Source organism: Terrapene carolina, unplaced genomic scaffold, assembly GCF_002925995.2.
Source record: "Terrapene carolina triunguis isolate 2854851 unplaced genomic scaffold, T_m_triunguis-2.0 Scaffold93, whole genome shotgun sequence".
In the NCBI taxonomy this organism is placed as follows: Eukaryota; Metazoa; Chordata; order Testudines; family Emydidae; genus Terrapene; species Terrapene triunguis.
Window position 1 is genome coordinate 4,775,338 of NW_020664444.1, and position 19,851 is coordinate 4,795,188.

The following is a 19,851-nucleotide window of genomic DNA, read 5'->3' on the forward strand; positions in this document are numbered from 1 at the left end:
TCCCCACTGCAGTGAAAGGCTCCGGCAGTGGAGAAAGGCTCCGGCAGCGTGACGCAGCTTGCTTTTCACTGCAGCGCGAAGCTACACGTAGCCTACATGCCGCAAACTCTGCCATGCAGTGTAGATATTGCCAAAGATCTTACCTCATATTAGATACAATGTTAGCTAACACACAAGATATGTCTTAAATTGAGCTATCCTGATTTATGTCCACTGAGGATCTGGTCCATATACATTAAGTACTAAGGACACAGAAAATAAAACAGATGGAACATGAACACTACATAATACTAACCTCTAATGCTCTTCTAGTCAAATAATATCAGATTAAAAGATATTGCCTATAGGAATAAAATTGGATGTCAGGGTCTAGTTTTTTAAATTGTGTGTTGAGGCTTCATCAACCAAAGTTTACAACGACGGGATAAAACTCAAATGAAAACCCACAGATTTCCAAGCAAGCGGGTCTAAGAAATGAAAAAAGAAGGGCTTGGCATTTGAAAAGTTTCACATGAGAGTCACTGAATATTTACAGTCAGAAATGGAAACAATTTTTTGCTCTTTCTGTAAGCAAAATCAATTTTTGGTTGTAGTTCTGTTTCCATGACGGTATGCTACAACACAAATTCATTTCTTAGCTGAAATCCTACCATTTAAATTTAAGACGGCGAATGTTTTATGAACTATCCACTGAACAATAATATTTTGTACATCTACATTCCAATAACATCACTTTGCTTGAAGTAAAGTTTCACACTCAATTAGGCCGCGCATTCAACAATGCACTCATTTTTAATCAGTCACCTGTTTCTCATTTTACATTTATCACACTTGAAAAAATACTATACTTTTCAGAGTTGTAAAGAAACCTACAAACTTTGGTCTCAGAAATTTCATTTTGAAGGCATTAACTCATTTTGAAAGTCCCTTGGCTATTCGAGGTGTAGAGTTTCCATTAGCAGAATAAACTCTATGGAGTATGGAACTTAATGTTCTTATGGAAAACAGTCCCTTTCCCTAATTATTTAGTCTAGCAGGGAATGAAAATAATTAAGTCTCAAAATTCCCTTTAGAATGGGGGGAAAATAGTAGGAAAATTAGAATTTTTCCACCCAGCTACTGAAGTGGAACAGAATCTTGGTGGGCAGAATAATTAGCCGTAAGGTGGGGAGAGAAGGTGTGTTAAAGATTTGTAGCAGTCAGATGTAGGCTGGAGCGTATGGGTTAGTAGATGCCCTTAGTCTATGCATTGACTGTGGGAATCATTGGAGCCTATGAGACCAAAAAAAATTATCTTTCGTTTTCAACTATTGCTGTCAATGTTCAAATTAAGGTTTTGTGGGGGGAAAAAACTGTTGTAAAACCAAGAAATTAACTAGTGGCTTTTCAAAAGTGGCTAGTAATTTACAGTGCCTGAGTGTTTTGTGCCCAATTTGAGACACTTTAAAGAGGCCTGACTGACAGAGAGTGGGTGCTCAGCATTTCCTGAAAAATCAGACCTCTTCAAGAAGTCTCAAGAACCCCAAAATGGCAACACGCAATGTCACTAGGGACTTTTTTAAAATCTTGTCCAAAATGAAATGAAGTATTATTAATATTTTACTTACAAGTTCTGCTTGGATTTAAAAGGGGCACAAGCCTGTTTAAAAACATATATTTAAAAGAAAATCATGACTTGTGTTACACCACTAATAATACATAAGATGATTACAACTGAGAGAATTATAGGAATATGTGTTTAATTATTTCAGTTCTTTCCCCCTTCAGTTCACCTGGTTGAAAATAGATTAGTCAGTTTCTGGTAAATTTCACTCTCAAGTTCTCCTGTACCAGCATGTTTGGGTCTCCGTCCAAACTGCACAGGTAATCCCACAGATCCATGGGCAGCCCCATTGAGTTCAACGAGACTATGGGTGCAAGAGTCCAGCCACATTGGTTCAGGTGCAGGATCAGGGATTTGGGAAGCAAGAGATATGGGGCAATGTTTAAATCCAGACAAAAACTTGGCCAACTTTGAAATTAAAAGAAAGAAATCATGCAAAAGTTTTGGAGCAGAACAAACTTTGGATCAAAACCAACTGACAGTGTCTCTTTAACGATTTCAGCTGCATATGCTAGAAGTGCAAATTCAGCAGAATTGTGCTGGGGCATAAGAGCTAAGAAAGGAAAACTGACCACTCTAGCTTCATTATTCATGCTGAGTGAAGTGCAAACAGTAAACAAACAGCATCAATGAGGAAAAATATACTAGAGCAGAGGTTGTTGTCTAGTTCTGAATTTAGGATACCGATTCAGATCCAGATCTTTGCTGTGGCCAAAAGCACTTAATGCCATCTTGGATGCACGGGAATCTTGAGTAGGAGTAGAGAGATTATTTTACTTCCTTATCTGGCACTAGTGTGACCGCTGTTGAAATACTGTGTCCAGTTCCAGCGTCCACAACTCAAGAAGGACGTTGATACACTGGAGAGGGTTCAGAGAACAGCTATGAGAATGATTAAAGGATCAGAAATCATAGAATATCAGGGTTGGAAGAGACCTCAGAAGGTCATCTAGGGCTTTGTCAAGCCAGGCCTTAAAAACCTCTAAGGATGGAGATTCCACCACCTCCCTAGGGAACCCATTTCAGTGCTTCACCACTCTCTTAGTGAAATAGTTTTTCCTAATATCCAACCTGGACCTCTCCCACTGCAACTTGAGACCATTGCTCCTTGTTCTGTCATCTGCCACCACTGAGAACAGCCGAGTTCCATCCTCTTTGGAACCTCCCTTTAGGTAGTTGAAGGCTGCTAGCAAATCCCCCCTCAGTCTTCTCTTCTGCAGACTAAATAAGCCCAGTTCCCTCAGCCTCTCCTCATAAGTCATGTGCCCCAGCCTCCTAATCATTTTCACTGCCCTCCTCTGGACTCTCTGCAATTTGTCCACATCCTTTCTGTAGTGGGGGACCCAAAACTGGACACAATACTCCAGATGTGGCCTCACAAGTGCCGAATAGAGGGGAATAATCACTTCCCTCAATCTACTGGCATCCATGGACTTGTGAATGTCCAGCTTTTCTAAATAGTCCTTAGCCTGTTCTTTCACCACTGAGGGCTGCTCACCTCCTCTCCATACTGTGCTGCCCAATTCAGCAGCCTGGAAACTGACCTTATCTGTGAAGACCAAGACAAAAATAAGCATCAAGTACTTCATTTTTTTCCACATCATCTGTCACTAGGTTGCCTCCCCCATTCAGTAAGGGTCCCAACACTTTTCCTGACCAACTTCTTGTTGCTAACATACCTGTAGAAACCCTTCTTGTTACCCTTCACACCCCTTGCTAGCTGCAACTCCAGTTGTGTTTTGGCCTTCCTGATTACACCCCTGCATGCTCGAGCAATATTTTTATACTCGTCCCTAGTCATCTGTCCAAATTTCCACTTCTTGTAAGCTTCTTTTTTGTGTTTAAGCTCCCCGAAGATTTCACTGTTAAGCCAAGATGGTCGCCTGCCATATTTGCTATTCTTTCTGCACATCGGGATGGTTTGTTCCTGCACCCTCAATAAGAGTTCTTTAAAATACAGCCAGCTCTCCTGGACTCCTTTCCACCTCATATTAGCCTCCCAGGGGATCCTGCCCATCAGTTCCCTGAGTGAGTAAAAGTCTGCTTTTCTGAAGTTCAGGGTCTGTATTCTGCTGCTCTCCTTTCTTCCTTTGGTCAGGATCCTGAACTCGACCATCTCATGGTCACTGCTGCCCAGGTTGCCACCCACTTCTACTTCTCCTACCAATTCTTCCCTGTTTGTAAGCAGCAGGTCAAGAGGATCATGGCCCCTAGTTGGTTCCTCCAGCACTTGCACCAGGAAGTTGTCCCCAACTCTCTCCAAAAACTTCCTGGATTGTCTGTGCACTGCTGTATTGCTTTCCCAGCAGATGTCAGGGTGACTGAAGTCCCCCATGAGAACCGGGTCCTGTGATCTGGAAACTTGTTAGTTGTCTGAAGAAAGCCTCGTCTACCTCATCCTCCTGGTCTGGTGGTTTATAGCAGACGCTCACCACGGCATCACCCTTATTGCTCTTGCCTCTAAACTTAACCCAAAGACTCTCAACAGGCTTTTCTCCAGTTTCATACTGGAGCTCTGAGCAATCATACTGCTCCCTTACAAACAGTGCAACTCCTTCACCTTTTCTCCCCGCCTGTCCTTCCTGAACAGTTTATACCCATCCACGACAGTGCTCCAGTCATGTGAGTTACCCCACCACGTCTCTGTTATTCCAATGACATCATAGTTCCTTGACTGTGCCAGGACTTCCAGTTCTCCCTGCTTTTTTCCCAGGCTTCTTGTGTTCGTGTACAGACACCTAAGATAACTAGCCAATTGCCCTGCCTCCCCTGTTGCACCCTCCTCCTTGTGTTTCCTCCTGGTATCCCGCTTCCCCACTTCCCTCCGGTATCTATCACATGCCTTACAGTGATAGACTCAAGGAGCTCCATCTATTTAGTTTAACAACGAGGAGGTTAAGGGGTGACTTGATCACAGTCTATACGTATCTACATGGGGAACAAATATTTAACAATGGGCTCTTCGATGTAGCAGAGAAAGGCATAAACACGAACCAATGGCTAGAAGTTGAAGCTAGACAAATTCAGGCTGGAAATAAGGTGTACATTTTTTAATGGTGAAAGTAAATAACCATGGGAACAATTTACCAAGGCTCGTGGTGGATTGGATTGGATGTTTTTCTGAAAGCTCTGCTCTAGGAATTATTTGGGGGCAGTTCTCTGGCCTGAGTTATACAGGAGGTCAGACTAGATGACCATAATGGTCCCTTCTGGCCTGAGAATCTATGAATCTTTTTATCCTCAAAATGGAAGGAACCAAAATCACAATCCAAACACTCCTGAATTTCGGGAAATCCAGATCCAAACCCAAACATTGGCAAATTTCAGTGTTCTATTTTGGATCATTAAAGAGAGGTTAAAGCCGCAAATTTGGATCTGGATCCAGATTATGGCTTTGGATTTGGACCAAAATGAGACTTTGAATTATTATTATTTATTATTTTACATCACCCAGGAGTGTATTGGGACCCTCAGAGTACAGTTAAAAATCACATGGTCAAATAGCTGTTTATACTGGGGAAAAGTGAAAACGGAGACTACAGTGGTATAAAACTGGTGTCGCTCAGTGATGATTCAAGACTGTGTTCTACAAGATATAGAGGACCATCTATTCAACACATGGCATCAAAGCAGTTATAAAATCACATTCAGGACCCATTGGTGATACAAAACCATCTGCATCCTAATATCCAACCTAGGATGCACCCTTACATATAATATGTACTGACCATCACAGAAGAGTTTACAAAGTAAGAGAGATGCTAACGTTGATAATGGTTTGGTTTTTTTTAATACATAAATCTTTTATTTTCTTACCTTCTGCAGAACACAGTAACTGATCACAGCCTGGAAAAACTTAATATTAACCCAACCACATCTCAGTTATTCTCTTGCTTCTAAAATCACCCTGCACTCAGTTACAGCGTGTCTTTTATGAACATGCAACAAGGCAAGAAACAACATGTATTTCTCCTTGATTTTTAAGTTGTTACTGCTTGTTGTTAGAGGAGTTTTTGGTGTATAATAGGAACAATGTTTATGGCACTGGGGGTATCCTGGCAATAAACAGCTTTTGGGATTATCAAACACTTTGGCTGTTTAATCAACTGCAAAAGCTGTTTATTGCCCACAGCTGTCAGACGGTAACAACTTTTGCTTGCTGCCAACAGGGGCGCCTGATTCAAGCCGGTGTCTAACGGCTCCGGATTCTGTTAGCAACCTCCCGAGGCAGCCGGCCTTCAGGACTTTTTAGAAAAGGAACCATGCTGGAGAACGCGAAGGGTATGTCTACACTGCAAAGAAAGCCCTGGGGCATGGTTGTGGCGGGCACAGGTCAGCTGACCTGGGCTCGTGGGGCTGTACCATTGCAGTGCAGCTGTTCTGGCACCGGCTGGAGCCTGGGCTTTGAAGCCAGGCGGGGGCGGGAGCGTCCCAAATGTTGACACTGTGATGTTATAACCCTGCAAGCTTCAGTCAGCTGACCCCTCTCAGTCAGCTCTGAGCCTCGGTGCCGTGGGTTTTTTTATCCCAGTGTAGATGTACCCAAAGGGTTAACTCCACACGGTTAAAGCCCAAACATTCAGACTCTCCGCAAATGGAGTCTGCTGAGATCAGGGATAGAAATCCACCTGCATAAACCGGGCCTGGTGAGCTGGGCTGCTGCCCAGACCTCTGGTGGCTGTTATCCCATCTCATTCTTGCCAATTGTGCATTAACATGAATTCAGGCCCATCCTCCGTGGCCTCTGCGGAGGTATCCTTGCGAGGCCCGCTAGCCTCAGTGCCCTGTGCAGCCCAGATACAGGACTCAATGGTGGTAGTGTGTGGGGTGTCTTTGATGGGTAGGGCAATTTCCGCCAATCCCCTTGAAAAACCCTTGTTGAATGATGGGTAAGTATCTTTGGAGTCCAAAGGTTATGGATTATTGGGGGCCTGGATGATCACAAGACAACACTGAACCATGTGGCAGACAGGAATGGTGTTCTGGGACAATACATGCAAAGTGGAATTGCTGGGAAATATCTAGAGAGAGTTGAATGCAAATGCCCTTCGCCAGGTATGCAAACCGCCACCCTTTCGAAGCTACGCCCTGAGGAGGGACCCGCTGTCGGCTGATTGCCTGTTCCGGAAGGCTGGAGATCCAAGGCCCAAGCGATATATTGAACCAGGCTGATGTGCTCAGCTTATTCTGAGCTGAGGCTGTCATCAACTGGGAACCACAGAAAACCCCTTGGTGGGGTTTGAAGGACTGACTCCTGCCAGAGCCCCCACTGGAGCTGAGGGTGGGTGGGGTGATCTCTGGTAAGCTTATTAGCATGTGTTTAGGTTCTTTTCTTGTTTTTAATAGGTTTTCTCTGTAATGCTTTCCCCTTAATAACAGATGTGTGTTAGAAAGAGCCATGTGGTAACTTGTAACTGCTGGCAATGCACTGTTCACAGCCTTCAAAGAGTAAGCAATGCGCAGGCGCTGGCCCAGTTAGGCAGTCTGGCTTGCTGGCAATAGCATAGTGTAGGGCAGGGAACTGTGTAGCCTGGAAAAACTCCAGTCACGAGGGAGTGAGACACGCAGGTCTCTGTCCAAGCGAGGTGACGGCTGAGGATCTAGGCGCCTAGAACGGGTGCCTTTGCTGTACCATAGAGAGGACATACAGAACTGTGAGAGAGCCCTCTGCACCAGGGTGAGTTTCACCCCTCCCACATTAGACAGTTAGCAACGTGCTCTGTGCTATTAATTAGCATAAGAAGCTGCCCAAATAGATATCGAGCCCAGTGGCGCAGTCCTGTTTTGCTCAGGGAACATCTAGTAGATCAGAGTGAAAGTTCACAAAAAGCCAAGGAGTAACGGGGTAACCAAATTACACCAGAGAACAGGCTTCACATTCTACTCCCCGTTCCTTTTAATAGGGCCCAGGGAGACTAGTTGGGCAGGCGACATAAGTGATCTGTTCCTCAATTGTAAAGCTAATTCAGGCAGGGCTAATCAGAGCTGAGAAACCTTCGGTAAACATTATTAAAATTGTATCATTCAGCGGCAAGGGACGCCCTGATATATCCCAGTGTGCCTTTTGCTGGAAGAATTAACGGAAGCTCCCCAAGAACCCCCTTGGATTACATCCAACATGTAATTATTTTGGTGTAACAGATCTATTGATTGTGTAACCGAACAAACTGTGATATTACCCAATAATACGCCTCGGACAATAAACTGGAATTTATGGGAACTCTGTTAGGTTTCAGAGTCTCCTGGCTATGGGTAATATCCATGCACTCCATGCACTATGTATCGTAGGAGCCTGTTCTCAACAGTAGGGCACTGTTTCTCAGTTTGCTTCGCATTGCTAGTGGGAAGGGAAGGTCAGAGGCTTCGAAGAGAATAAATGTGTATTTCCAAACCATGACTGTCTTTCATGTAAAGTTTTGGATTGTAATGGCTGGAGGGTAACGTGCCCACACTAAAGTTGAATCCATGTTCTGGGTTCTGCTAGGTGAGTAGATAATTTGGTAAAATCAAATCTGAATTTGGTCAAGCTACCTGAAAATCTTCTATAGCACCTGTCCATGCAGTATCTAAGCATCATGTGGATGAATCAGATCAGCAGAGCAAGGTGTCTGAAGGATTTTAGGAAAACAGAAGACTCCCTGATATTAGGAAGCTCTGGTTTATGTTGGTGGGAATTGCACTTAAGTAAAATCGCTTGACAGCCCTAATATATTATATACACACACACACACCCCCCTCTACCCCGATATAACGCTGTCCTCGGGAGCCAAAAAATCTTACCGCGTCATAGGTGAAACCGCGTTATATCGAACTTGCTTTGATCCGCCGGAGCGCGCAGCCCCGCCCCCCGGAGCGCTGCTTTACCGCGTTATACCCGAATTCGTGTTATATCGGGTCGCGTTATATCGGGGTAGAGGTGTATTATATATAACCATATATATATAGGTAATAGAAGAACAGAGTTTGGTATTCTGATGGATAGTCTTAGGAAGTGCTAAGTCCCTTCTCAGATAATTTGGGGTTCTCGGTGTTAGACCTGAAAAGCACGAGATCTCCTTCACAAGAACGTTTAGTTCACGTAGGTGCTGTGAATCTGTTTAATGCACTTTGACAGCATCAGAGTATGAGTGAAGGGCCAAATATTGTTATTAAAGCTGATTAAAAAAAAATTGGCTGAATATTTTCTAAGAAATGTTTTTGAAAAATGTGCCTTTTGTAGCAATTTTTCAGGTTTTGGCTGCTGGTGTTCGTTTTTTTCAATGAAACCCCAAAATTCCAACAAAAACAAATATTTCTGCAGGAAAATAAATCATCAATCACTCTATTATTTCAACGGCCACCGGAAATGGTATTCTTGCTTTGACCACGCAAAGCGATGCTGGCGGAATGTTGTAAAGCTCATAGGCTGCACCAACAGCCAAGATTTCTGTGCCAGGGAAGCGATGCTTGTCCCTTGATGCAAGTGCCTGGGAACTCTCTCTACCTAAGGACGGCTGGCTTACTGTAAGTCAGCCCAAGGAGCAGTAGGAAGGAGGTAAAGGTGTTTACATTTGTGTTTAAAGGTGTTAAAAGGAGTGTAAATTTTTCAGCAGGCACTGCTCTACTGAAGGGGTACCAGTGTCCCATGAAATAAAATGCACACTAAAAAGAAACAATGTTTACACCTCCGAGCTATAAAGAAGCATATTGTAGATGGAGTCTGGATACACCTGTCACCTTTATAGAAACAGCTTACCTTGGTGGTGCCTTGCCCTCAAATGGATTGAACGCTATCAGTGACAATGCCGCCTCTTCACTGACCAGCAGCTTTCCAGCCAAGTGGATTATCCATTCATTCTGTTCGTAGGTCTGGCGGAAGAGGAGTATGTGGGGAGGAGAGAAAAACAAAGCAAAAGTGTTAGACTGTTGGACAGAGAATAGATATTAAGGAATCTCACCAGTGGCTGGACTTGCTGTGGCAAGCTGGAAACCTTCAGAGTTTGTACTCAGCAGATCTGCCTGGTTTGTCAAAAGCGGAGCTTTCTTCTGAGCTAAACCAGTAAGCCTTGCACTAAACTCACCTCACCTAGAAGTGACTCCTTGCATGTTGCTCTACGGGCCCCGCATGGTACTGCTGCTTTGTGAAGACCTGTAGCACCTTATTGGCTGCCACAAGTAACAGCATGAATCATTGTGGTCTCCTATTGTGCTCAAGGGACTTAAAAGCAAAAAAGGCACCCTAAGAAGTATGTAGTTAAATGCATAATAGCCTATACATAGTCTTGGACACTAGAACCTGTGTGACAGAAGGGAATATTGGCTGGAACACTGGGGCTTAGCCCCATCCTCTTTCTGAAACCCTGGATTCTGAAATGCCACCGGGGCAGCCTTGCTAGACAGGGGGCTTATTTGAACTTTTTGTCTGAAGGGTGCATCTCTGATAGCGCAGCACTCTCCTTTAACATTTTGTATGTCTGTGCCACGGATAGCTACGAAGCCAACACCTGACACTGTTGCACAACCGCGTTGCATTACAGGACACAAGCTATATGAGGATTGTAGAATATAAATAAGAAGACAGCATCCACTGCCCTCAGAGACTCGAGAAGAAGGTTCATTCTGAAGAGTGGTTTTATCTCTCTCCCTTTTCTCCCATCTTTAACACGGTGGTTTAGAATTTGTGGCCTTTGCACGAGAAGTGAGTTTTGAAGGAGAGGATGTGTGCTTGGCACATCATATATAATCTCTAGTGCCAGCTGTAATTTCAAACATGTGTGTGGGGTAAACATTGGACAGCTTCACACAGCATGTTTAAACAAATTCAGCGCATCTAGATGGGGCTACGCAATCTCTCCAAGGGAAATTTATATTGAATACTTCCTCTATGTCGGCAGTAAGCAGAAAACACCTTAAGAAAATTTTGCATATAGAAAAGAGAGAACATCCTGTCTCATTTAAAACTACAGGGGCAAGAAGATCCACACGCACATGAACTAGATTCAGAGTTAAGTGACACTGAAATGGTGGTGTCATACCTAAAAGGGTTACAGTTGCCCTTTCATAGCACAAAAGCATGCAGCAGTGTCAGGAAAATGCAGGGAAAATGCAAAGATATCAGACTTACAAAATCCTAGTTTTTGATGGTGACAAAAGCACCTGCCTTCTCGTTGAATGTACTGGCTCTACAGTCACACCAAAGCTACCAACAGACAACCAGACAACAGATCCGTAAGTAGGTATGGATTTCAGAGTCCAAGCAGTAACATGCCTGCCTCCTCTTTGCCCATCCCTGCTTTTATTATGAGAGACGGTCATATAATACTTAGCACTCAACCATCACTTAGATGAAGATCTTAAATTGCTTTATAAAGGGGGTGGGTGGGGAAGCATCATCATTCCCATTTCGCATATAGGAAAACTGAGGCAGAGACAGGCAGTGACTTGCCCATGTCATCCAGGAGTCAGTGACAGAGCCAAGATAACACCTGGATCTCCTGACTCCCAACCTGATGCCCTAGCCAATGGATAACACATTCTTTGGAAAGGCAGCAAGTTCCAGTTGTGCTCCTGTGTTAGTAGAGATCCCGTTGGCTCTCTGCAGTAACAATGATGCACTCAGGACTTCCTGCTCCAGACATTACTCACAAAACAGAGGACAAACGCAGGAGGTTTTACTCAGCCTGGAATGCCCTTGTGATTTCTCCTTGTGTCCTTCGAGTAAGAAGAGCCCAGATTTCATTAGCCTAGTCATGCACCTAGGGGAAGTGTCATTGCATACTGAAAACGCCAGCTTTACAGACCCGGGGAACAAAGCCTTCTATGCAACCACAGATCAGGTACAGCACAGAGAGTGGGGCTGCACCTATACAGTACCCCCCGCCCCTTCAAACCCTTCCTAGGGTCCCAACAGGGAACAGCAGCACTGCCCTGGCGAGACCTAGCCCCAAGGTGAGGTGGTTCAGTCTCATTAGCGAGATATCAGCAACGACGGTGCTCATCATTGTGGAGGCTTCTCTGAGGTCCATCAGGAACCGGCACGAGACCCATCAACTCATCACACACTGGCTACCAAACAGACTTCAGCTGTCGATGGCTTTCAGCTGCTACTGAGCTGGATCGGAAGGGGTGACCTAGTGGAAAAACACTCGGGGACCAATTTCAGCCCTGATGTAAGGAGCTGCAGTGAAGTCAATGGACGCAACTCTGCTCTAAAGCACACTGCCGTGATAGCAGAGGTAGCGCTGGATTCAAGGAAATTGCACCAGATTACGAGTAGAAACAGAATCTGGCCTATTCTGTGACTTGCCCCCCAGTCTGTGCCCGGGATTGCTGCATTTCCTCTGGGAGCAGAGGGGATGGTACAGAGCATGGTAGAGAGCTTGTGTTGGAAGCTTCGTCTTTAATCTTCCAGTTAGTTGCTTCACCTGCTTTGTGCCCCTTCCCACTACCATGGTTGGACTCCGTTTGCCTCTCAGTGGGTGTGCAAACTGAATGCGACGTATGCACCAAAGTGGTAGGGAGAGGGCACAGAGCAGGAAAAGCAACTACTCAAGAGGTTGTCACGTAGGGACATACTGCAGGAATCACCAGACTGATCTGGCCCGGGTGGTTCAGCCTGTCTCCGACAGCATCTCGAGCCAGATACTTCAGAAGAAAGTGGAAAAATCCTTGAAACAGCAATTATGGAATAACCTACCCATGGGCAAGTTTCTTCCTAACCCCCATCAGCTAGTGATTGGATTATGCCTGGAATCATGAAGGTTTCCATCTATTACATATCACATGCTGTCTTGTATAGCTGGAGATGTTACTATTTCTATAAATATCAAATTCTTTCTCAGCTCCTAAAAATCACGGCTTCAATCATATCTGGTAGCAGTGAGTTCCACAGGCTAATGGTGTGCCATGTGAAAAAAAAAATCCTTTTATCGTTTTTAAATGTGTTGGGTAATTGGCTGTTGCCTTACTCTGGTATTAGGCGAGAGGGAAAACAGGAGCCTGATGTACCTTCTCTGACACGCTCATTTTGCACACCTCTTCCATGTCACCTCTTATTCTCTTTCATTTATACCCATTTGCTGACCCGTGTACAATTGACCTCCTTATTTAAATGATCTCTGAATTTGGCTCACTGATTTCAAGGGGGTTGCACCCACTCACTGCAAGCGGCAGAATTTGACCCTCTCTATTTATCTCCTTCTCTGAAATAATGAAGCGTGTGTATTTAATATGGGTATCCAGCACATCTCCATAAAGAGCATTTCACCTACCCGTGGTTTTATCAGCTTTATTGTTCCATAAAAAGACTTTTATACACATGTATCCAAATGGATGTTTCAAGCAAGCAGTAGGGGACACTGTGGGAAAGCTAAACCCAGCAGCTGTACCTGCAAGACTGTGATTAACACAGAGCATAAATAAAAGGCAAATCTTCTGTAATGGCAAAGTTTGTTATTTCCGTTGCTATGGGAAACAGAGAGAGAACCGAGTGGCTGGAACACACCCAATATAGATGGCAGGCCGTTCAAACAGCAGCAGATCCTTTTGGGTTTTTGTCCCATGCTCATCTCAGCTGACGGGAAAACCACAGCATTTTACACTGATAAGTTTTCAAAAAAAGGTCACCCCCCGTCCATCTCTCTGATTTTATCTTGCACACATTTCATTTCAGCCGATCGGCCGGCTCAAACACTATTGTCAACCCCAAGTGTTCAAAAACCATGAGCAAACCACGAGAATTTAATAAATAATACTGTCAGGTAGTTTTTAAAACCTGAAATGCACAAACGCAGGTCTCTCTGTCGGCTGCTTGAGTATAAACTCTCCTTACCTGCTTGTAACACCTGCCATGGGGGGAGGCGGGGGGAGGCTGCCATTCTATCCCCTCCCCCTGCATCCATCCTGTTCCCTTATCATTAACCTTTCTCCTTGTCTCCAACCCCACACACCTACTCTCTTCCCCTACTCACATTCCCCCTCCACATGCTTCCAGTCTCCTAGCCCCGGCCCCACCTCCTACATTCCCATAGACTAATACCTGACAGTTCCCACTGCCCCCCCCATTCCCTGGCACCCCCTGGTTATGTGCCCTTCTTCTGTCAGACTCCCGTACCCCCCGATAGCCCACTGCACCCACTCAGCCTCCCTCCCGTACCCCCCGATAGCCCGCTGCACCCACTCAGCCTCCCTCCCGTACCCCCCGATAGCCCGCTGCACCCACTCAGCCTCTCTCCCGTACCCCCCGATAGCCCGCTGCACCCACTCAGCCTCCCTCCCGTACCCCCCGATAGCCAGTTGCACCCACTCAGCCTCCCTCCCGTACCCCCCGATAGCCCGCTGCACCCACCCAGCCTCCCTCCTGTACCCCAGATAGCCCGCTGCACCCACTCAGCCTCCCTATTACCCCGTCATGTACCTCCAGTCCTGCCCCACCATGTCCCACTGCAACCCCCTCATTAACCCCCTGCTCCTCCTCAGGCTGTCTTCTGCTCTGCTGCTTTTCTCTGTCTCCTCCTGAAGTATCAATTTGTTCTTTCCATTTGGCAGTGACCTCTCTAAATAATATACATGGAATTATACTGGGCCAGATCTTGGCTTAAGTTGACTTCAATGGACATAGGCCAATTTATACCAGCTGAGGTTCTGACCAGTCAGGACAATTCTAAGCAATGGAAGCACGAACACCGGCTACTTAGACCAAAAAGACATATCATTCTGTCCAGTTCCCAAACAAAGCTCTCATTATTACTAATATGACAACACTAATCAGCCTTCACCATATTGCCTTTGGCCAGGACAAAAGAGTGGGAAACGTGTTTTCCCACCACCACGAGTGACCAGCTCTGTGAAGGCACATTGCCTGGTCTTACCCTTCCCTCTTCGGGAAGGCTAGGGTTACAGCTGGTGGTTGGCTTGAGTACTCCTTGCCCTCTCTGAATGCAGGAACTGGGATTGTACTTGGATCCTTCTGGAGGAGTAAACCTACCTCTTTCCCTCCTCCCTAGCATCTCCATGGAAATTTCAGCCAGAACCGGACTCAGATTCTTTTTAAGTCACATGGTGGCCTAGAAATTATTGTACTGTTACAATATTTTTTCCGCAGCTGATCAAGAACATGATGCTGCAAGCACTTATGCACATGAGTAGCTTTACTCCTGAGAGTAGCGCCAATGAAGTCATTGGCACTGCTCAAATGAGTAAAACTACTCCTATGTACATAAATGCTTGTAGGATTCAAGCCCAAAATATTCATGAGACATTTGTTGAGTCTCACATAACTCATATTATACATACTCATGACCATGTTATCAGCTGGAAGATGGTACAAAGGGAATCCCATTCTAAGCAGCTGCTAAGAAATAAATTAAAACGAAAAGCACACGGATGTCTACATGTCAATGCCCCTGCAGATTTTCTCTTCTGCAGATGGGGAGAAGCGACACAGACACGTTACTGGATTGGTTATGTCCCTCCCAATGCTAAATGAAGGACATTAATTCAGAGCTACAGCACCCACGGGATGCACATTCAAAACAAGGAAGGGATTTAGAAACCAAATGAAAAGGGATATTGTATTTAGATAATAAAATTAAGATCATAAAAGCGATTTCTTGGAAAGTAATGTCACATTATATTACATGCAATTAAAGCGGGACCAGGACAGTAATTAAGTGGTAGTCAACTAATAAATTGCACTTCAGAGTTAGACGCTCCAGAACAAAATCCCTGAGCGTCTAACATTTCGGATATGCCAGCTATTCAAACATGTGACAAGTGAAGGCCCATGTCAGCCATGACAGGCTTTGGGCCTACTTCTGTCAACATGCCTGTGTTTCCCTAGTGCAAATCTTGTAGTTATGCTCCACAGTGGAAAGTTTCTCAGGAAGCCCCAAGTGAAAGAAGGCGTCATATGTCAAACGTGATGAGGTGCAAAGAGGAACCTGTCACAAGCAGCACAAAGGGATGGTAAATTTCTTCCCCCAAGCCCTACTAGCTTTTCTGCAGCTTGTCAGGAGTTGGATATGTCAGTTCCTTAACTGACCACCTTCAATAAACTGCAAAGCTCTCAGGCCCGCTGCTCCAAAAGTCATCGGGCAGCCTGGGAAAACTGGGAAAAAAAGAAAAGAAATAAACTGCAATCCAGAGACAGGAGGAGCCTGGTTTTATAAGCCCCCTTAACTATTTTTGAGCAAAACCAGTTTGAATTCTCAAACTTTTCCCCTGAAATTTAACTCCCCTGGTTTCTCATCCCTCCCCCTCCCCAAGCCATCTACCCAGGGTGATTCAATTAAAAAACAACAGCAACAAAAACCAACCTTTTCCTGGCTAAAGGGGTTTGTTTTAAGGACAGAAAAACACCCATCCTTCCAACAGGTAGGCTGGGACAAGTGGATGTTCTGTACATGGTATATATAATGCCAATTATTTTTAAACATAGCTGCGTAAGGTTAAGCTCTTAAATCCAATTAGGTTCCTAAATAAGAGTATGTCTACAGCGGCGGCCAGCGCATCCCTCAGCCCGCGCCGCTTCCCGCAGCCCCCTCTGCCATGTACATTGGCCAAACCGGACAGTCTCTACGCAAAAGAATAAACGGACACAAATCAGACGTCAAGAATCATAACATTCAAAACCCAGTCGGAGAACACTTCAACCTCCCTGGTGACTCAACTACAGATCTAAAAGTTGCAATTCTTCAACAAAAAAAACTTCAAAAACAGACTCCAACGAGAAACCGCAGAACTGGAATTGATTTGCAAACTGGACACCATTAAATTAGGCCTGAATAAGGACTGGGAGTGGATGGGTCATTACACAAAGTAAAAACTACTTCCCCATGCTAATTCCCCCCCTACTGTTACTCACTGTTACTCTACCCTTCTTATCAACTGTTTGAAATGGGCCATCCTGATTATCACTACAAAAGTTTTTTTTCTCCTGTTGATAATACCCCACCTTAATTGATTAGTTAGAGTTGGTATGGCAATCTCCATTTTTTCATGTTCTCTGTATATCTATATCTATCTATCTATCTTCCTACTGTATTTTCCACAGCATGCATCTGATGAAGTGGGCTTTAGCCCACAAAAGCTTATGCCCAAATAAATGTTAGTCCCTACGGTGCCACAAGTACTCCTTGTTCTTTTCCCTAAACAAAGTTAGCTATGTCCTCAGAAGCCCTCTTCCAACAACATAGTTGCGTCTACACTGGCCTTTATGTTGGCATAGCAACATCTGTCAGGGATATAGTTTTTTTTCAACCCCCTAACCAACATAATTATGCCACTATTTCAATATAGACCAGAAATAAGTGGTCTAATTTTCAGAGGTGCTGCCAGAAACGTCATTTGTTCTGAGCAGGGAACTTAGAGTCAGTGTCAGGGCTACATCATGGGCAGCCTGTAGGAATGGGGTGAGCTGCTCGACATCTGGATGGAAGAGTTGAAGATCAGTCCAGGGCCAGGCCAGGTAAAAACCACAGAATCAGAGTCTGCTATCAGATTGAGAGTATGTGGCAAGAATAGGAGTCAGGCTGGGCTAAGGTCTTGCCCCAAGGCCAGCAATGATTCTAAGCCAACGACAGTAAAACAAGATCAGGGTCAGAAGGCTGAGAGTCTGGGATTCAGGCAAGTCACAGCAAGGAAGAGTCTGCGGCAGAAGCACACCAGAGGTCTGCATTGCTCAGGCAACTCCCAGAAATGGCTTCCGGGTTTATATGGAGAGTGCCAGCCAATCAGGGAATCACAAAGGTCTGTCATTCATGCCCCCTTAGGGTTGGACTTGCTCCAGGTCTTAGCCTCTCGGTACTTTTTGGTGGCAGCCCTGCCTAGGCCCCTAGTGGCCATAAGGAAGCAGTGTCTACCTCAGAGTCTACAGTCTCCAGTCCTAAGCCTGCAGATTCTTATAGCCAGAACCTCTGGGTTCTACATCCACCTTTAACTTTGCTGTGGGTGTTCAGGGCCTTTGAAAAAAATCAAACTACAGATTTAACTACCGAACTCTATATATACAGGTGCCTAACTTTGGGCATCCATATATGAAAATGTTTGCCGCTGCATTTACATTATTTGTGATGATATTTTTCACCCTGCTCCTTCTCCATTTTTCACCCTGTTTCTTTGCTGGGTATGTTTTTTTTTTCCCCTTTCTTTCTACCCATTTTGTCAATGTTTGTTCTAAGCAGAATCTGAACCCACTTCATGCAGACCATTTTTTCCACTGACAGCCCACTTTTCCCCCACAATATAGAGTGGCAGAAGGAGTATCGTGGAAGCAACCAGCAGGGGTAGCAGAAAGGCAGGCTGGGATTGCTGGGGAAGGTGGACCATGACTCAGCTTCTACAAAGGGTATGTCTACACTACGGGATTAATCCGAATTTAGATAATTCGAATTTGGGAAACAGGTTGTATAAATTCGATTGTGCGCGGCCACACTAAGCACATTAATTCGGTTTTTAACCACATTAATTCGGTGGTGTGCGGCCACACTACCCCATTAATTTAACCACATTAATTCGGTGGTGTGCGGCCACACTAACCCTAATTCGAATTAACAAAATCGATTTTGGCGCTACTCCGCTCGTCGAGGTGGAGTACAGAAATCGATTTTAAGTGCCCTTTAATTCGAATTAACTGGCTCTGTAGTGTGGACGGGTGAAGGGTTAATTCGGATTAACGCAGCTAAATCCGAATTAAAGTCGTAGTGTAGACCAGGCCAAAGTGTCAGCCCAGTTGCAATACGGTTACTTCACTCGGAACCCTGCAATTCAGCCGGAAAATTCTAGTCAGGTCTAAGGAGATGCAGCAGCAACTGAAATGGAAAACTCTGGGCAGTTACCAGCATCCTCCACTGGGCACTTTAATGCACCCAGAGATGGTGACAACAGAGACTCCGGGGTTCTGCTCCCAGCTACGGGACACTGGGGAAACCGATGGATGTGTGACAGCTGCCATTTTAGCTGAGAGCAGAGGCTCAATCAGGGGCTCCAGAGCTGAAAGCAGAAGTCTCCACAGTTTGAGCTAACGAGCCTGGCTTGGTAGCTGGGGGTTGTAATAAACTTACACTTTCTGTGGATCAGGCATAGAAGGGGGCGGGGGGGGGGGGGGGACACACAAACACACACTGACCAGTAGGCATTTACCCACTGGTTCATGTCCCTACTGCCAATGGGGGAATCATCAAGTTTAATTAGTGGAGGTGTAATTAATTGACATGTGTGACTATAGAGCTTTGAATGCACAAATACAACTGTAGCCCCATGTGTGGCAGCGTAAGAGACACACCTTGGGGACCTTTTATTGAATTAAAAGGAAGAGATGTAAATGGGCCTGCTTTAATTCTTTCTCCTGCTCCTCCCCCAAGCTGTTCACATATATCAGTGTCACTCAACATGCCAGGTCTATGTCTGCTGAAAGATCTAACTTGTGTGTAACAGTGTCATTCAACACCATCACTGCCAACACTTGCGAACAATGCACTAGTATCTATGCCCCGTCCTCGCTTGTTTTCAAACCTGAGAACACTTTGTATTTTAAAACCATAGGGATAGTCCTGTCTTGGAAAGAAACGGCCATTCTCTCATCTCAGCGCTGTTTCTCTCTCCTACCCTCAAAACCTTCCACAATACAATGAGATTTCAACCAACCGCTTCCATTCAACCCACTGCATCTTCATTTAATGCTATGCACTGGCTTGAGTTTGAACCTTTGCTGTCTTCTTGCTGAGAGATAAGCATACCTAATGCAGATTAAATGAAATTCCAGCACACAAAAACTTGAGGGGTAAATATAAAACCATAGCCAGAGAGAGATGCTTATGTCATTGCTGAAGAATCTAAAAGGTGCCTAAATGAAAATACCACAAAGACAGAAAATGGGGGGGAGGAGAGAGAAGGAGGCAGAGGAGAGTCAAGAAGATGAAGGAAAATGTCTATAATAAAATATTCTGGGGTGGGTTCATGTTATGTAATTGTTCACAAGCTTTGATTTTGTAACTTCTGTTGTAAATTTTAATGGGAATGTAAAGAAGACTGAAGAAAAGAATAAAAAGGCTTGAGAAACAATTCTGCAAGTTTCCCCACTAAAAAAACCCACCCATCTGTTTGCAGGTGACATGTGGGGGAAAAGATATTTGGACAAATTCTGAAGTCCTTACTCAGCAAAACTCCCAACGAAACCAACTGCCTGGGTTGCCACTGAGGGAGGAACACAAGATTTAGTCTCAAAGGGTTGACAGAAAGGAGACACTAGAGTCTAGCAGTTAGAGCAGGTA

At 44.8% G+C, this 19,851-nt stretch overlaps 1 protein-coding gene across 1 annotated transcript in view; it reads right to left on the bottom strand.

Annotated features, from left to right (window-relative positions):
- The window catches only part of LMF1 (lipase maturation factor 1), a 347,236-nt gene that overhangs the window by 14,492 nt on the left and 312,893 nt on the right, over nt 1-19,851 (bottom strand). Inside the window, 1 exon segment of the mRNA XM_026650800.2 lies at nt 9,339-9,451. Coding sequence (XP_026506585.1) covers nt 9,339-9,451 — 113 coding nt within the window.